General features: G+C 38.9%; 1 protein-coding gene across 1 annotated transcript in view; it reads left to right on the forward strand.

Moving 5' to 3' along the window:
* LOC124282267 (cadherin EGF LAG seven-pass G-type receptor 1-like) overlaps positions 1 to 18,505 on the forward strand; it is a 142,791-nt gene that overhangs the window by 108,350 nt on the left and 15,936 nt on the right. The window contains exons 18-24 of the mRNA XM_046718221.1: positions 562 to 661; positions 3,460 to 3,628; positions 5,366 to 5,432; positions 5,883 to 5,943; positions 6,212 to 6,297; positions 7,530 to 7,656; positions 8,183 to 8,224. Coding sequence (XP_046574177.1) covers positions 562 to 661; positions 3,460 to 3,628; positions 5,366 to 5,432; positions 5,883 to 5,943; positions 6,212 to 6,297; positions 7,530 to 7,656; positions 8,183 to 8,224 — 652 coding nt within the window. The remainder of the gene's footprint in view (positions 1 to 561; positions 662 to 3,459; positions 3,629 to 5,365; positions 5,433 to 5,882; positions 5,944 to 6,211; positions 6,298 to 7,529; positions 7,657 to 8,182; positions 8,225 to 18,505) is intronic.

An 18,505-nucleotide genomic window follows, 5' to 3' on the forward strand; every position in this document is an offset into this window, starting at 1 on the left:
AGCCAGCTCTACACCAAGGAGCAGGGCCTTGGATGTGCACATGACTTTGAGCTATGGACACCTAAGAATTATTCCTACACATACACTTTGACTGCCAAACGCAGACTTGTAATAAACAATGTCAAGTATGAGAAAGTTATGCGTACTTTAATTAGCTCACTGTCACGTTATAAGCTTATAACCATAAAAAAATATAAATTGACAAAATGTTCGTATATATATGTTCGGTTATCTGTTCGTATTTTACATATTAGTGATTACGGATTGTGCCAAGTTCTTGCGGTGGTGATTAGGTGCAATTGACCCATACATTCACTCATTAGCCCAAACACTTGATACACTCATACACTTACGTCACACACACAAATCACCTACTCAACATACCCACCTTATCGCTTAACCACTCACTCACTCAACATACCCACCTTATCGCTAAACCACTCACTCACTCAATATACCCACCGTATCGCTAAACCTCCCTCTCGCTCATTCACTCTTTCATCCACCCACCCATTCATTCACCACCTACTCACGCACTCACTCACTCATATGTCTCTTCAGAACCTCCTCCACAACGGCGTCTCTTCACAAGAACCTGTGTTTGTCCGTCATGTTCGCTCAGATGGTCTTCATGTTCGGCATCGACAGATACGACCAGCCGGTAAGTACAGTGTGCATATTCTCAGGTTCTAAAACCATGTGTTTACCTAACGCCATCTTATAATACACATAACCTGCCACGTATTCATTTAGCACCATTTCCTCGGTCTTTTACCACGTGTTTACTTAACACCATCTCATAATCCAGATAACATACCAAGTATCAATTTAACACCATTTCCTCGTATTCTCAATCTTTTACCACGTGTTTACTTAACACCTCTCATAATCCAGATAACATACCACGTATTAATGTAACACAGTTTCCTCGTATTCTCAATCTTTTACCACGTGTTTACTTAACACCATCTCATAATCCTGATAACATACCACGTATTAATGTAACACCATTTCCTCGTATTCTCGATCTTTTACCTTTTTTTTATTTAACACCATCTCATAATCGAGATAACATACCACGTATTATTGTAACACCATTTCCTCGTATTCTCGATCTTTTACCACGTGTTTACTTAACACCATCTCATAATCCAGATAACATACCACGTATTAATGTAACACCATTTCCTCGTATTCTCGATCTTTTACCACGTGTTTACTTAACACCATCTCATAATCCAGATAACATACCACGTATTAATGTAACACCATTTCCTCGTATTCTCGATCTTTTACCACGTGTTTACTTAACACCATCTCATAATCCAGATAACATACCACGTATTAATGTAACACAGTTTCCTCGTATTCTCAATCTTTTACCACGTGTTTACTTAACACCATCTCATAATCCAGATAACATACCACGTATTAATGTAACACCATTTCCTCGTATTCTCGATCTTTTACCTGTTTTTTATTTAACACCATCTCATAATCCAGATAACATACCACGTATTAATGTAACACCATTTCCTCGTATTTTCGATCTTTTACCACGTGTTTACCTTACACCATCTCATAATCCAGATAACATACCACGTATTCATTTAACATTATTTCCTCGATCTTTTACCACGTGTTTACTTAACACCATCTCATAATCCTGATAACATACCACGTATTAATGTAACACCATTTCCTCGTATTCTCGGTCTTTTACCACATGTTTACTTAACACCATCTCATAATCCTGATAACCTGCCACGTATTCATTTGACACAATTTCCTCGTATTCTCGGTCTTTTACCACGTGTTTACCTTACACCATCTCATAATCCAGATAACATACCACGTATTAATGTAACACCATTTCCTCGTATTCTCGATCTTTTACCACGTGTTTACCTTACACCATCTCATAATCCAGATAACATACCACGTATTAATGTAACACCATTTCCTCGTATTCTCGGTCTTTTACCACGTGTTTACTTAACACCATCTCATAATCCTGATAACATACCACGTATTAATGTAACACAGTTTCCTCGTATTCTCGATCTTTTACCACGTGTTTACTTAACACCATCTCATAATCCAGATAACATACCACGTATTAATGTAACACCATTTCCTCGTATTCTCGATCTTTTACCACGTGTTTACTTAACACCATCTCATAATCCAGATAACATACCACGTATTAATGTAACACAGTTTCCTAGTATGCTCAATCTTTTACCACGTGTTTACTTAACACCATCTCATAATCCTGATAACATACCACGTATTAATGTAACACCATTTCCTCGTATTCTCGGTCTTTTACCACATGTTTACTTAACACCATCTCATAATCCAGATAACATACCACGTATTAATGTAACACCATTTCCTCGTATTCTCGATCTTTTACCACGTGTTTACCTTACACCATCTCATAATCCAGATAACATACCACGTATTCATTTAACATTATTTCCTCGATCTTTTACCACGTGTTTACTTAACACCATCTCATAATCCTGATAACATACCACGTATTAATGTAACACCATTTCCTCGTATTCTCGGTCTTTTACCACATGTTTACTTAACACCATCTCATAATCCTCATAACATACCACGTATTCATTTGACACAATTTCCTCGTATTCTCGGTCTTTTACCACGTGTTTACCTTACACCATCTCATAATCCAGATAACATACCACGTATTTATGTAACACCATTTCCTCGTATTCTCGATCTTTTACCACGTGTTTACCTTACACCATCTCATAATCCAGATAACATACCACGTATTAATGTAACACCATTTCCTCGTATTCTCGGTCTTTTACCACGTGTTTACTTAACACCATCTCATAATCCAGATAACATACCACGTATTAATGTAACACCATTTCCTCGTATTCTCGATCTTTTACCACGTGTTTACCTTACACCATCTCATAATCCAGATAACATACCAGGTATTCATTTAACACCATTTCCTCGATCTTTTACCACGTGTTTACTTAACACCATCTCATAATCCAGATAACATACCAGGTATTCATTTAACACCATTTCCTCGATCTTTTACCACGTGTTTACTTAACACCATCTCATAATCCTGATAACATACCAGGTATTCATTTAACATCATTTCCTCGATCTTTTACCACGTGTTTACTTAACACCATCTCATAATCCAGATAACCTGACACGTATTCATTTAACATCATTTCCTCGATCTTTTACCACGTGTTTACTTAACACCATCTCATAATCCAGATAACATACCAGGTATTCATTTAACTTCATTTCCTCGATCTTTTACCACGTGTTTACCTTACACCATCTCACAATCCAGTTATCTACCTCACTGCATATTCTCGAATTCCTTTAGGTTTACTCCATACCATATTTCCTATTGTTTACCACCTATTTACCTGAATCTTCACATTCCAGGTTGTCTGTCAGGTGTTCGCCATCCTCCTGCACTACTTCTTCCTGGCCACGTACTCGTGGTTGATGAATGAAGCCTTCAACCTGTACATCGTCATCACGTACTCCGCCCACAACCAAGGCGAGCTCACGGACTCGGGCTCCCTCGTCAGATACTACGTCCTCGGCTGGGGTAAGTGGGTGACGTCTAGATAGCGGTGTCTCTTGTTCAAGTAATGTACGTACATCTCATGCAGCCATTGTGGCGAGATGATCAACGAGGGAGTCGTGAACTGGAAATATACTCTGCAAAAAAAAGAAACGCAAAGGTAGAAAGAATGAAAATATCTGATGCAGTTTGGTAGATATTCTTTCAAAATGAATGAGAAATATGAAGTGAGTGGAGTGATTTGTGCAGGTAAAATAAAGTGTGGCCAAAAAATGCCGAAATCCGCTACCACGTGGGAACATGGCAGCGAAACACAGAAACATGGAATGAATGTGCAACATGAATTGTTGGGCTATGAAAACAAAGGGTTTTATTTGTTGTCATCACAATTGTACAGAAAGGGAAAAGGTGAACACATGCCACCACTGACAAATGCTCAATGCAACAGCGCCATCGATCTTGGCTTCGGTCGTAGCTAGGTCGTTCTACGTATCACCAAGCACCATTATAAGACTATGGTGCCGTTATTAGATGCAGGGGTCAAAATCTGACCTACCCAGATTACGGGTTCTTCATTTACGTGATAGACTCACCTACGGGTACCACTACGGTTACAGCAATAGCAGGATTGCGTAGGATTTCAGCCCAGACAGTGAGTAACCGTCAACGCGCCTCAGGTATTCGTCCGAGACGACCAGTATGAGGCAGCATACTGACTGATCAGCACCGTCGGCTGACGTCAGTGGTGTCAAAGACAACAGCAATGAACAACGTATCACGTTTTTGCTTCTCCATACAGACGGAACACGTCGTGTTTGCAAACATCGTGGAGAATGTTATGCTCGCAACTGCAGGAAATGGACAGGTTTGATATCGTGAGCGTAATGATGTGGGCGGCAATCTCCCTACTGGCAGAACAGACATGGTACGCGTCAAGGGCAATTTAACAGCACAGTATTACACAGATGGGATTCTTCGACCACACGTCTTTCTCATTATTTAACTAGCAAACGCCATTTTTCAACACGACAACGCCCACAAGGTAAGACAACAGCCTATTTGAGGAACCACAACACCCATGTACTGCCATCGGCCCTCAAGGTCTCCACGTTTGAATCCCATCGAACACTTATCGGATGCTCTTGATCACGCCAGCAACGACCACAGAACCTCCAACAGTTGGGACAAGCAATGCAGGAAGAGTGGGTGAATATTCCCCAGGCCATAATTCGTATTCTGATTGGTTTCGTAGGCCCACGATGCCAGGCGGTTCTGGACTCTCATGGAATCCATACAAGATATTGAGAACCAGATGACCTTCACCTTGACATTTGATTGTTTCGTGTGTGCCATGATGAACCTCGGTGACAATGACTCGTGCCAAATTTGAACAATTTATCTGTTGATTATATGTACAGTACGTAAAGCACAAATCCGAAAAAACACATTTTTGCACTTCTTTTTTTGCAGAGTATATAATCTGGAGCTCTGATTACAGGCACGCAAAGATTAACATGGCTGTTTAAACGATGACATCGGTACCACTACTATATACTACTACTACTACTACTACTACTACTACTACGTTTTTGTCCTTCTGTTCACTGAATTTAAAATAGTTCCCGCCATTAAGTATACCTGGAGATCATGGTTATGTATATTTGAATGAGTAGCCTTAACAATATACCATATATCTAATGGTTCTGACATATTTGTTTTGATTTCTGAATTTCTGAAGTGCATCATAATTGTAACTTTCAGTGATACCCGCTGTACTTGTGGGGGCTTTCGTTGGGAGTCACTCGGATAATTATTACGCACCAGACATGTGAGTAAAATAATTGTTTATCAACCACATACCATGTATATTTTATCATTAACATAACAAAAAAATTATAATGTTCTTGAAACCATAGTAATACATTTAAATAAATGTCAGATGGGAAACTGTCTATGCATATATATGTATAAAACTTCCCAAAGCAGTATATGTGTGCGTGCGCGCGTGCGTGTGTGTGTTTGTGTAAGGAAACGCGTAGAGATATTTTTTTGTAGACACGTACACTGAATACTATGAGACAATATGTTGGTTAGCGAAGATATAAATCTATGGATATATTTACTACGGCCTAACAACGCAATTTTATCTAAGAATAATAGTGTCATGCCTAACACCACATCCTCATAACTCCGATTATCTGCCCTTGTATGCATCCCCAAAATAATAGTAATGTCCTGAAAATATAATTATTTTTTATATTTCTGCATGCATTTACAGGTGTTGGATTGCCTGGGAACATTTTTGGTTATTTATTGGTCCTGCAGTGGGCGTTTTAGCGGTAAGAATAGTTGCTATAACCTCTAACACGAATGCAATGAATCAATAAATCGGTGGAAGATATTCCCTGCCTGAATCAGTAGTAAGTGAACGATGCGTCGTAAAAGATCCACGATAGCCATACAGGGAGACTACTCTTGATGGATTCAGTAGGATAAAGAAAAATCAATATTCAATTCAGTGGAGGCTTATGCAGTCTGTGGACGTGTTGTGTTATATTTTACCTCGTATATTACCTGCAGACATTAACAGTTTTGTTTACATTTCAGATAAATATTTTAGTGTTGATATTTACCGCCAAAGAACACAACGAAAATTCCTACACGAAAAGTGAAAAGACTAATAAAGTTATATTGTAAGTATTCAATTTTGCAATTCCAAACACGTGCATACATAACGTGTATGTCGAGTATTTAAGATTTAAATTTAAATTGTAATTCTAATTAATGTTTTTAATCAGCCAAATTATCCGAACAGCTCAAGGTTCTCTTTCAAAGACTCGGCTAAATTGACAGGGCGACATGATTGATTGAATCTTATCTCAGTTACGTGAAGCGATGCAACTGATGTCAATCATCAGATTGTCGGACCCAGACTTGATTAATTAGAGAACGCTCACATATAGCTGGAATAACTTTGAGGCTGGTATGAAACGTGAGACAGTTATAATTGGTCTAGTGTACAGACCCGTGAAGATCCGGATTAGAAGTGATCTTCAGTAACCCATGCTTGTCGTAAGAGGCGACCGACGGGATCGGGTGGTCAGGCTTGCTGACTTGGTTGACGCATGTCATCATATCCCAGTTGTTTAGATCGATGCTCATGCTGTTGATCACTGGATTGTCTGGTCCATATTATTTACAAACCACGCCATATAGCTAATGAGTGTGAAACTAAACTCACTCACTGGTCTAGTATACAGAATTGGTTCGTGGAGACCATCCCTTCCTACTGCAATTGTTTACTAGGGTTCTGATGCTTCACAATGCTTGATGTTGTAAGGCAGTAAGGAATCTTTTAAATGTTTGTAATATTGAACCTTATGAAGAATCCCTATTGTCTGTGGTGAGACAGTCACGTGATGGACGGGCCATTACACTATTTGTTCATGCGAGTTTAGGAGACGATTGTCGTAAAACCAAAGCTTCGGTGATTTGTAGTCTCGTTATAAGGCGATATTTGGGAATCGTGTCTGTTGTTTGAAAACAACCAAAATGATATATACTGTACACAGCACAGTTATCACGTGATGAACCGGTCCATGTATCTAGTAAGAGAAGACGGACCAGATCGTGTCTATGTATTTCATCGTATCCCAATAGCGTAGATCGATACTCGTGATATTAATCACTGTACTGTCTGGTCCAGACTCGATTGTTTACATACTGCCACCATATAGCGGGGATATTACAGCGTTAAAACAAACAAATATAGTAAAAGTATCATAAAACCATCTCAATCATTATATATGTGTCTACCTCATGTTCATATTGATATATTGATATGTCATACATTTATCCCGTGAATCCACCTTGATCAATGATATTTATCAGATTGACGAACAATTCTACCGATTTAATTTTCCAGAATCCATATGAAGGGCGTGTGGACCCAGCTTATTCTAAACACCGTATGTTGGTCGTTTGCCTTCATCTCCATAAAGATGGTGGACACAATATTGAAATACCTATTTGCCATGTTTAATTTTTTACAGGTGAGTTATGCATTTGATTAAATTTTTTGTGAGAATAGATTCCGTTACATTCATAATAATGTTGTACATGAGTACATTGTGTATATGAATTTTTTTTTTTTTTTTAACTGAAAACGTTTTAGTGATATTGAAATGCTTCCTATATCCAAAGATTGTCTGAAACAGACACAAAGACGGATCAAGAGTTATTTAAAGAGGGATCATATTCCTCGCATTGTTAACCTAAATTTGTATTACAACTTTGTGTGTAAAGATCGTTTTTAGCTTTTACCTATTTCTTTAATAGATTTGAGGTTTGTTGGGGAGGGCACATTTGTCTGAGTTTGTATTTTCAATTCAGCTCAAACATTCCAAACAGGAATATGTGTACCAGATTTACGTTAACTGAAAAAATGTCTCATCAATATGAAATCGTATACATTGTTCGGGGTACTTTACATGGAATTCGTATAGAAACATGACGGAGTACATATAGAGCTCATCATTGTTTATCTGTACTTATCGGATATATTTTTAATGGTTTCAGGGTGCTTTCTTCGTAGTGTTTTTCGTCCTACTGCATGAAGAGGTAAGTGACGTGCATGTCTCTCACTGTTCGCTTTATGTTACGGTGGCGGTGGGGTAGCCTAGTGGTTAAAGCGTTGTCTCGTCACGCCGAAGACCCGGGTTCGATTCCCCACATGGGCACAATGTGTGAAGCCCATTTCTGGTGTCCCCCGCCGTGATATTGCTGGAATATTGCTAAAAGCGGCGTAAATCTAAACTCAGTCAGTCAGTCAGCTTTATGTTACGATGACTATATCAATCCGGGACCATCTGGTGAAGTATTCAGGATAGAGTCTCCACAGCACCTTAGTATTTGTTTTCTCTTCATATTGTTGATGCCACAGGGGTTTCTAACTCTAAAACTTGCCATCAATGTATGTACTGTCACTAACGGGGTCTTAGCACTATATAAAAGGGAAAGGGACGTAACAAGGTCAACACACCAAATGTCGTTTGTGTATACTGTGAAATAAACAAGAAAATGGGTGAGTTACCGCTACAAATTCTGAGCAGGGATTTTGGCTCGGAATCGAGAAATCACGATTTTCGAGCTTCCAAAGACCCTAGCTCCCAAAGTACTGCTTCGAGTTTTGTGCTGTATGTCTTATTTTGTAGGTAAATATATCGGCTTGAAATGTGTGCCTAGTTTAAATGGGATAAGTAAAGTGAGCATTGTTGAATTCGCCCTGAAACGAACTTGGTGTGTTGACCTCGTTACATCCCTTTCCTTTTAATAGTGCTGAGACCCCGTTAGTGACAGTACATACATTGATGGTAGGTTTTAGCGTTAGTGAGTGAGTGAGTGAGTTTAGTTTTACGCCGCTCTTAGCGATATTCCAGCAACATCACGGCGGGGAACACCAGAAATGGGCTTCACATATTGTACCCATGTGGGGAATCGAACCCGAGTCTTCGGCGTGACGAACGAACGCTTTAACCACTACGCTACCCCACCGCCCCTTTAGCGTTAGATGCCCCTGTGGTTCATGCTATAATCTACTTAGTAGATGATAACATTGTTACGTCCTCTGTGTATATTGATAACTAGTGGTATTATGATTTGTGGTAATTCATCGTTAGGGGCTGTGACGGAGAATTTCTCATCTGAGTGACTTCATCAGTAGTGATACTGATACGGTCATATATTTGAGAAAAATCACGGTATTGCTGAAATTATTTTTAACCATCGACTATTACGTTGTGGTGAAAGAAACAAGAAACTATTTCAGTTTGAATGGAAAACGGAAGTATCCAAAACACGCTGTTATGTTCCGTACACACAAATCAATGTACCTTAAATCTCAAAGGCCGAATGAGAGAGACGTACGGGTATTGCACGTTCTCTATTGAAGCGTCGTACAATCTTTATGATCAGTGTAGTTTCCTGGGAAATGGTGATTTCTCGTTGAACATTTCAGAAAGATTACAACTGAACTGACTTAGCCTCTGTTGTTTGTTATTGTTTCGGGTGTTTTTGTTTTACAAAATCACCTTTTATTTTAATAACTGCCGATGGTGTTCAGGAACATTTCGGTTATATGTTTTATGATGCATTTCAGATGCCTTTTAGACCTCGAGTTAAATATCTCTGAAATGTATGTGATTATACAACTGTCTATTAAGTACACAAACCACAATGTCAAAGGTTGCTTGTTGTGTAACTGTCTACATCAGATATGCGAGCTAAATTCTATCTTAATGTCAAACTTCCAACTGAAAACAAACAACAGATGCATATGTGATTTTAGACTCTACAATCCCCGATACACAAAAGAGGGTATTGATACGTATCATTATGCACATTGCTTCGCTTATCTGCCTATCATCAAGATGAAAATAATCGAGATTTTGTCTATAACCGAACTACAACAAAACATATGATATCGGGATTATATATCTGATGGTTTTCCTTAGTCTCTCATACATATGTCGGTGGTTGTCCGTACTGTCAATCCCGGGGGTGACGAACACCCCTCCCTCCCCAAATTCATCTCGATGCATTCCGAATATTATCCGACCTCAAGATGTCCTGCGTGGACTTATTTGTGTGTTTTTATCTAAATTGTAAAGCGTTTGTGACTTGTTCACTTAGATCTGATTTGTTAAAATAAATCGTATTAATTTTTGTTATAAATAATGATCTTAAGACATCTTCCCTGAAAACGATTTCCAATTACATTTGCAAAATATCAATTCGAGGCCAAATGAAATTAGAATTGTTCATATAATGTATAAGATTAGTTTAATTCAGTGTTGGAAAAGAAAGAATTGTAAATGAATCAGAAAGTAATTCATCATGCTTATCTCTTTTGTCTAAAGAAGCCATGTGCGGCCTTTGAATTAAACACGATAAAACTTTAACACAGTCAAACAGATCGATAGAGCAGAGACACATTAAAAGTTCTCAGTTTTTAACACAACCTTTTCGCCAGAAGGCTAAAAAAGGCTGCGGGGTCCCCGAGGAGCGCCCAATATCTGATCGAGGGCCCTGTCTATTGCATTCGGCTTAATATCTTGTTTATTAGTCCTCTATAACGATCGTAAGGGTTTCAACAATGGCGGACATCGTCATTCTGTGCGGAGCTGTAGCGTAAATGGTGAACAGGCGCGTAGTGACAGATGGTGTTTAACGCGCGTAACAATGGCGGTTTTTTGTTTCCGGTAAGACACATTGTTGTGTGTACCTGGGCCGCCAGAGTGATTTGTCACTACAACTGTATTGTGATCGTATTGGACAGAGGTGAGAGGCTTGGGATATCCTTCTCTCGCGCACACGGCCACACCATGGGTGATTTCACGCTTCTCTGAGCCAGTGAAAACGGCTATTGTTATGGCGCACGCCGAAGTGCCTCTTCAAAAGCCGCTGAAAGGAGTCACGAGGCTGAGCAATGGGCTACGCGTTTTGTTGCCCTACATCAAAAAGACAAAATACTACAGATAAGGTTTTCCGGAGATAGGGGGTATTTTATGATTGACTTGATAGGGGTGTAGTTTTATTATCCCAACAAAGCATTAGTATGATTATTTGTATTTTTGTCACCTCAATGCATCTTTGATCTTCAGTAATGATGATAAAGTAATTGGACACTCTGTGGTGAAAACTCGGACGTCTCGGTGATAACCACAGGCATCCTTGCTGGTCAATTGTCCGAAAGGGAAGATCCTCTAATACCCGTTAATATGGCACCATTAGCCGATATAACGTTTGACAGTCCCTATAGTTCAACGCTAGCAGCTTAACTAAACGCCCCGAGATAAATAATGAGCTGTTAAGTTATGGTGTTCTTGGATTACAAGATGGAACATGAATAGTTAAGGGACAACCATATGGTAACAGAACTTGGAATGTAATGTTATGTGAAGTACCTAGGGGTTTCATCAGGACCCGTGGTTTAGGCACGGTTGGATGTCTGTCCGTATCATTAAAGCTAAGCATTTAATGCCTTGGCGTCATGTTGACTGCTGGGCGGATGTAAGGGGTCTGGCTAGTACTGTAAGTAGGACGTGTGTTTGTGTGATGCTTTTTGAAGAAGTCAGTCAATACAGAATGTACCTATATGTTTTGATGATTGGATTGAAGGGTAATTGGTACTTTGGCAGGTGGGTTTGCTTTCTGATGGGCTTATAATTATAGAGGAACCACAAAAGGGTGTTTGACACATGCTGTGCCCTGTTATTGGGATTTTGATTGGTTTATTGAAATTAGGTTCGTTACATTCCGTTGTGACCTGTGTATGTTCAAATGTAGCTTATAGTCATAGCATTTATTTAGTACGTTTTCATCCAGATGAAATAATTATTGAGTATTATCATTGAAGCAATGCTGAATATCATTAAAACCAAGCACCATTTTATTGAGTTTAGTTTTAGTGCAGTTTAATTACGTAGTTTGTTCAATACTTTGTTGAATGATATTTGATGGATGTTTGAATGGGGGACCCTTGATGAGGATGACAGGAACGATGGGAATATAATAGCTGCAGATCATCATGATCAACTGTGGTCTATTTGTATTAATTTACAAAAAGCCGAGAAATAATTCATTTTTAAACATTTTCTTTCATGGTAGACATGTGGAGATAGGATGAAAAAGTAAAAAAATGATGTCTCTTGAAATGTCCTTATTGTCACATTTGTAATATGTTCCCGTGTTTTTAAGAACAGCTGACCATCACTATTTGGAAGTGTTTCATAAACAGATGCATATGATCCGATCGGAATTGTACAACAGAGGCTGCTTTTAGCAGAGATTTCTTATGATTGTGGAAAGGTATTTGTCGTATTTTCTGTAGAGTTTGGAATATTTTCGAACCAATATATTGCGTAATGAAAACCATTACTGAATGTAAAGCGAAACATTAAACTGTAAACATTGAATATCTTGACTCATTATGGATTCCAAACGTTAATACAAACTTGTAGTATCGGATGGTTTGTAATGAAAACATGGACATATTGGTTATAACAGATTCAATTGTAATATGTACTGTATATGTCTTTTAAGGCTTACAAGTGTGACAACACCAAACATGCAACGATATTACCGTTTGAAATCAGTGACACAAAAACATACGTCTTGAACTATCCTTTCTAGACAAAGTTTGTTTCCAACAGAACCTGGGTAATATATATGTTTGTTCAAAGTATGTTAGTGGTAGACATGTCGAAATGTTAGAATGTGCTCAGAATGTGTACCCACATACATGCATTGTGGGATGAAGACGTTGTAACTAATGGTCATATTCATTATTCTCATAACGTATGGCATTACATAGCTTATAGGTAGTTGAACAGTCATTCACCAAGGGAAGGTGATGTATTCCGAAGTGTGTGTGTGTGTGTGTGTGTGTGTGTGTGCGCGCGCGTGTGTGTGTATCCAACTTCACAGTGATTCTATGATTTAGAGTGCACTCTATGTTGACATATATGTACAAATGCAACACCGAAGGGTCACCATTTATTAATTTGTCTCCCAAGATTTCATTATATATCTATGTACAATGGTCATAAAATTAATATCTTCATTGTTATATACGTTACGTATGCCTCAATTGCACGCAGAGATATTTTACAATACATACACATGTAATCCGGTAAAATATTAAATTTCATTTATTCTCAAGTTTACTAAACACGATCTATCGAGCAAATATGCGTCCATCATCGGTCTGTCTATTTGTAGTTATTTGTTAAGACCCGCGCTGAGCAAGACTAAATAATCGTTTTCATTGTGACGAGTTTAATGTACATTACTTGCCTCTCCAGTCACAAAGGTCGGCCCCACTCTATAATATTGCTGTCTATCTTCAAACGATATTGCTGCAGTCAGATTGTACCGTTATTAATGTTAATTTCACCACGAAGTGGAAGTAGTAGTTTTCTGGCATGAAAGTGCAAACATTTGTCACGGACATGAATCAGAACTTTGAAATGTATTTAAGTTTTAATTCCATAGTTAATTTCTAATTTAACTTGTGAACGCGGATCGCACAAACTGCAAAGTATTTTCAATCATGCTTAGAGGAAGTTCAGGTCATGGACCATTTGATCAGCTCTTAACTCGAAGCAGTGCCCATATGTTGCCCAGAGTCTCGGCAATACCCTGTCATAGTTAACTCACTTTCACTTCTATATTCCCTAACCTTTAATCTAATTTAGTTTAAAACATATCGTCGGTTCATTTGAAGAAATCAGGGAGCGTAACTTTGTCCATTGTTACGGGAATCAAGCGGCAGGCGTGTGTCAGTTGATAGCCTGTCGTTTCTCTTTTCACGATACCGAGTGTAAATAAAGGCGAAAGGCGCAAGTACTCGATAACGATAATATCACGTGCACAAGGCCTTAATTACTAAACACAGCCCGACAAACGGCAATCGGCGAATTAGCAGATTACGTTAGGGGTGAATTAGCTCGTCGCATAAGAGAAGGCTTTAACTCAAGAACGTTCACGTTGCTAGTGATTAATTTGGAAAATTACACCAAGCAGAAACGACCATCTGTGTGTTTGATTTATAAAATCTTGTATTGTGCTTTGTGAAAACACACTGGGAAAAGACACGGAACTCAATCGTGACCATGCAAGACGTGCACGCGCAGGACATGTGTGCGACCAACGCGAGATTCTCTCCAATTATCCCGACTGATTGTGAAAGCCATATTCTCGGTACTGTTTAATCAAATTAACGCCCATACTCGGACTATTCATGTTTAGATAACTCGTAAACATCTTGGGATACGGCGTTGAAAATAAAAAGTTCGTCCTCACATTAATCATAAGAAGTTGACGCTCTCTTGATGGGCCATACGGAATGAATACACAGAGAGTTTGTCTTGCGAAATTACAACTAGGATTCACTTCGATATTTCATCTGTTTCACGAGAAAATGTAGCATATTTAATGTATCATTCATGACGGCTAAAGGAAATATCGATACGATTGCAAATTGTACCACAGAGAAATGACGGGTGTTTTTTCAGCTCGATTAGTTTACTCTGTTCCCTTTCACACCACACCAGTTATTTATACTAACTGTCTAAAGAGCCATGTAATTCCGCGAGTTTAAAGAGAATTTGACGTTCAATGTTTGGGGAACGCTGCTTGTCCCCGGGTTAAAGATCAGAGCGTCCCCCAATCTCGAGGAAGGGCCAAAACGCATTAAACCACCAACGTCATATTTATGGTATTCTGCCTCGGACAATATTCTTCATAACTCTTTTAATATGTTTTACGGAGGCGACGCTAATTGAACTGAATTTTAAAATTGAGAAAATCAAATCAAAGGATGGAAGTATTTCAAGCATTCAAATTCTCTTCCACTTTCTGCATTATTCATTCCAGCACTACTAAGCGTTGTACGTGATGGTGCAATTAATTAATGGTGCATTTGTATATCCTCAACGGGCTGTTTGCAAATTGAAACTTATTATATTGATGCACATGTTCTGCCGAATTTCTGCTGATGCAGTAAATAGGAATATATAGGAAGATGTATATTGAAAAATCGAATGCTATATGTCAATGATAAATAGCTATACAGGTTTGATACTCTTGTGGGGAATGGCAATGAAAGAAAGCAGAACAACCCTAGTGGATGTATTGTTTTATCCATCTGTTTGAGAAGAAATGATTATCCGGGCACTATTGTATGGTTAGATATATATTGATAGTAATGGATAGTCAGAGGTGTTGCAGCAAAGCCCTAAACGTCATCACCAGGGGGGTCCTTCTGCTACTGGCTGACACGTGGTGAAATAACTGAAACAGTATACATGATGTCGTTAAACCCGATTTCGCTCAACCTTCCCTCAACATTAAGTTTATCCCTCACCGAGATACACGTCAAAGCAGTGTTTACGCTCGAACAATTTGGCATCCCAGCAAGTTGGAATCAAGTCGTTTAAAACTGCGTTTGTTGTCTGATAACTCACACCTTTGGATATGATATATATCTAACAGTTTGAAATTCACTTTCACATTAGACACCAACTGCCTCGTCAAAGTCTCGACTGAAAATGAGCAACAGGCTGTGGAGCTAAGTCCCTTTAAACACAACCTATTAATAGCTGTAGTCATAGTACATACTCGTCCGTACTTTGTGGTACAATTTACAGTGTATGGTGAAAAAAGCTAGTATGATAAATATTTTTACAAATATCCAGTTTAGGAAGGCATTTGGTCGCCAAATGTGAAGTAAGGTGACATCCGCCTAAAGCATTTAAACATAGGAACAGGTAAATAATTTAATAGTTTTATGTTCAGTGTGAAACCGTTAGTTCCAACGATTTATGCCCGAAGTGGCCCTTCCCACAGTGGCACCTGAGATTTCACGCCTTGTTCATACTCTGGGAATCCACCAGTTCCCATACAGTAGGTCTTGTTGATCAGTGAAGACATTCATGTTCTTATATTAGGAATTACTATGTTTAAGATTATGTTTCCTAGTGTGAGTGTGTATCCATCATTAAAGATTTGCTAAACATTCGGAATCAAAGACTCTTAGTGACATGTTACAAGCAACACTCCAGATAACTCCAGTACGTACTCCTTATTTTGTCAATATAGGAGTACTGGAAAAACAGAGTACTGAATGGAATTTAATTGAGTATCAGTAATGTTGTGTTTCGTTTCATATATGCACCACAACATTGCTACTCTTGTGTAAACAGGTAGAAAAACAATAAAACAAAACCTTTTCAGATAAATACGTCTGTAAATGATTCTAAGACCGTACACCATTGCTGTGGTACGTACGTTTTCTAAATTATTTCCCACCGTACCGTGCATATATTTTATCCGTACATACGCCGACACGGCCCTTATCTGGAGCCCTGTTCAAATACATGTGTAAGCCACGTCAGATCATGAGACATTTCTCCTAAAACCAGAGTACTTTGTAAGTTTCCGACTATGTGACAATGTGTCTATGAAACACTATCAACTAGTGGTGATACCAGGTGTTTGCAAAAAGTGAATCCTGACTACCACTGGTACCCGTCACAAACACATGCAAAGGCATTTCAATTGGTAAAATTAATTGGAAACAAATGGCAACGTTTGATGCAGGTCAACAAGGGAAATGTATCGGAGGTCATCTTGGTCAAAGATGCGTCACATTTGGGAACGTGCTCAAAATGTGTATCATAACACCATTTGGAATCTTTAATAAGGGTGAGGTGAGGTGAAATTGGGTTTTACGTCGTGCTGGAGAATATTTCGCTCATATGACGACGTGCATGCATGCGTGTGTATGTGTATGTGCGGCTGCTTGTACTAGCCCAGACTTAAGCTGGTTTTATAGTGCGAGCCCACTGAGATACCATGCCGCAGTGAAGCATGAATACCCCACCCAGACACATTATACTGACTCCTAGCCGACCAGTCCTTGTTGTACCCATTAATGCCGAGCGCCAGGTAGGGACCAACAAGTACCATATGTTAACGTCTTTTGGTATGACGCGGTCGGGGATCGAACCCGCGACCTTCCGCTCTCCGGGCGGACGCTCTAACCACTACACCACGGAGGCGGTTCTTTAATAAGGACTTGAATGTTGTGACCTTGATCAACAAAGTTTGGGCAAGAGTTGTATGACGCTCTTTGAAACCTTGGTTGTAAGGGCATGCTGGATAGTACCGCAAACGTTGTGACATGTAGACACAAAAGGAATAATTGCTCCTCATAAAGTGAAAGCTGACCATTGGAAAGATGATTTGGTTTGGTTGTTGTTTAACGCCGCACTCAGCAATATTCCAGCTATATGGCAGCAGTCTGTAAATAATCGAGTCTTGACCAGGCAATCCAGTGATCAACAGCATGAGCATCGATCTACGCAATCGGGATACGATGACATGTGTCAACCAAGTCAGCGAGCCTGACCACCCGATCCCGTTAGTCTCCTCTTACGACAAGCATGGGTTACTGATGACCAATTTTAACCCGGATCTTCACGGGTATTGGTAAGATGATGACTGGAATTATAGGTCCTAGTTGTGATATACCGAAAACCTATTGCAGGTTCTTGTGCATACTTTGGAATCTTTATGCATAGATCTAGACATGAAACAGTTGTGGTGTCCCCTTCTTTGTTTTGTTCAGGTGGTAAATCAGATCATCGATTTACCTAAAGCCTAAACTAAACTTATTGTCCATGTTCTCTGGTTTTGATATGCTTTAACCAAATTGGACCCGTAAAATACGTTTTGCGAACATTGCGAAGAATCATTTCAGACACGTAGAATTCAATGACATTAATAAAAGCAAAACATGGATAACAAAAGCAGAACGTATAGTGATAAATGGTTAACAAAACCTGAACATGAGCGATTACTGCTGAAAACGCTGTAAGCCAGCCATGTTTCTTTTAAAGATTTAATCGTGTTAAAAGGTAACGAGCCAAGCTTTGCACCAGCTGATAACTTGAGGAACACACATGGACGGTTTAGACAATTGCGTCAACTCTACCGGAACTACCGTTGTTAGGAAAAACACAGAGAATATGGATGATTTCGAGAACGAGTTCTACGATTCATGAAATACAAGTATTGGATCGGAAGACTAACTGTATATCATTTTAATTTGAAACGAAAAAGTTCTTCGCTTAATGGTATGTGTCATGGATCGTGATGTTTTCTGGGAACGGTCTGGATATAAAGTAAGTAAGAGGAACGTTATGAAACATTATCTAAATTGAAAATATGGCACTTAATGTAAACTATCTAGGGAAAAGTAAAAAGCAATACGTTTTCATAAAATATGAGTTCTGTCAAAGAGAACGTATAATAATATTGATGGGTTCCTGTAGAAAA

This window comes from Haliotis rubra, unplaced genomic scaffold (genome assembly GCF_003918875.1).
Source record: "Haliotis rubra isolate DU_JTF1 unplaced genomic scaffold, ASM391887v1 Scf297, whole genome shotgun sequence".
Taxonomy (NCBI): domain Eukaryota; kingdom Metazoa; phylum Mollusca; class Gastropoda; order Lepetellida; family Haliotidae; genus Haliotis; species Haliotis rubra.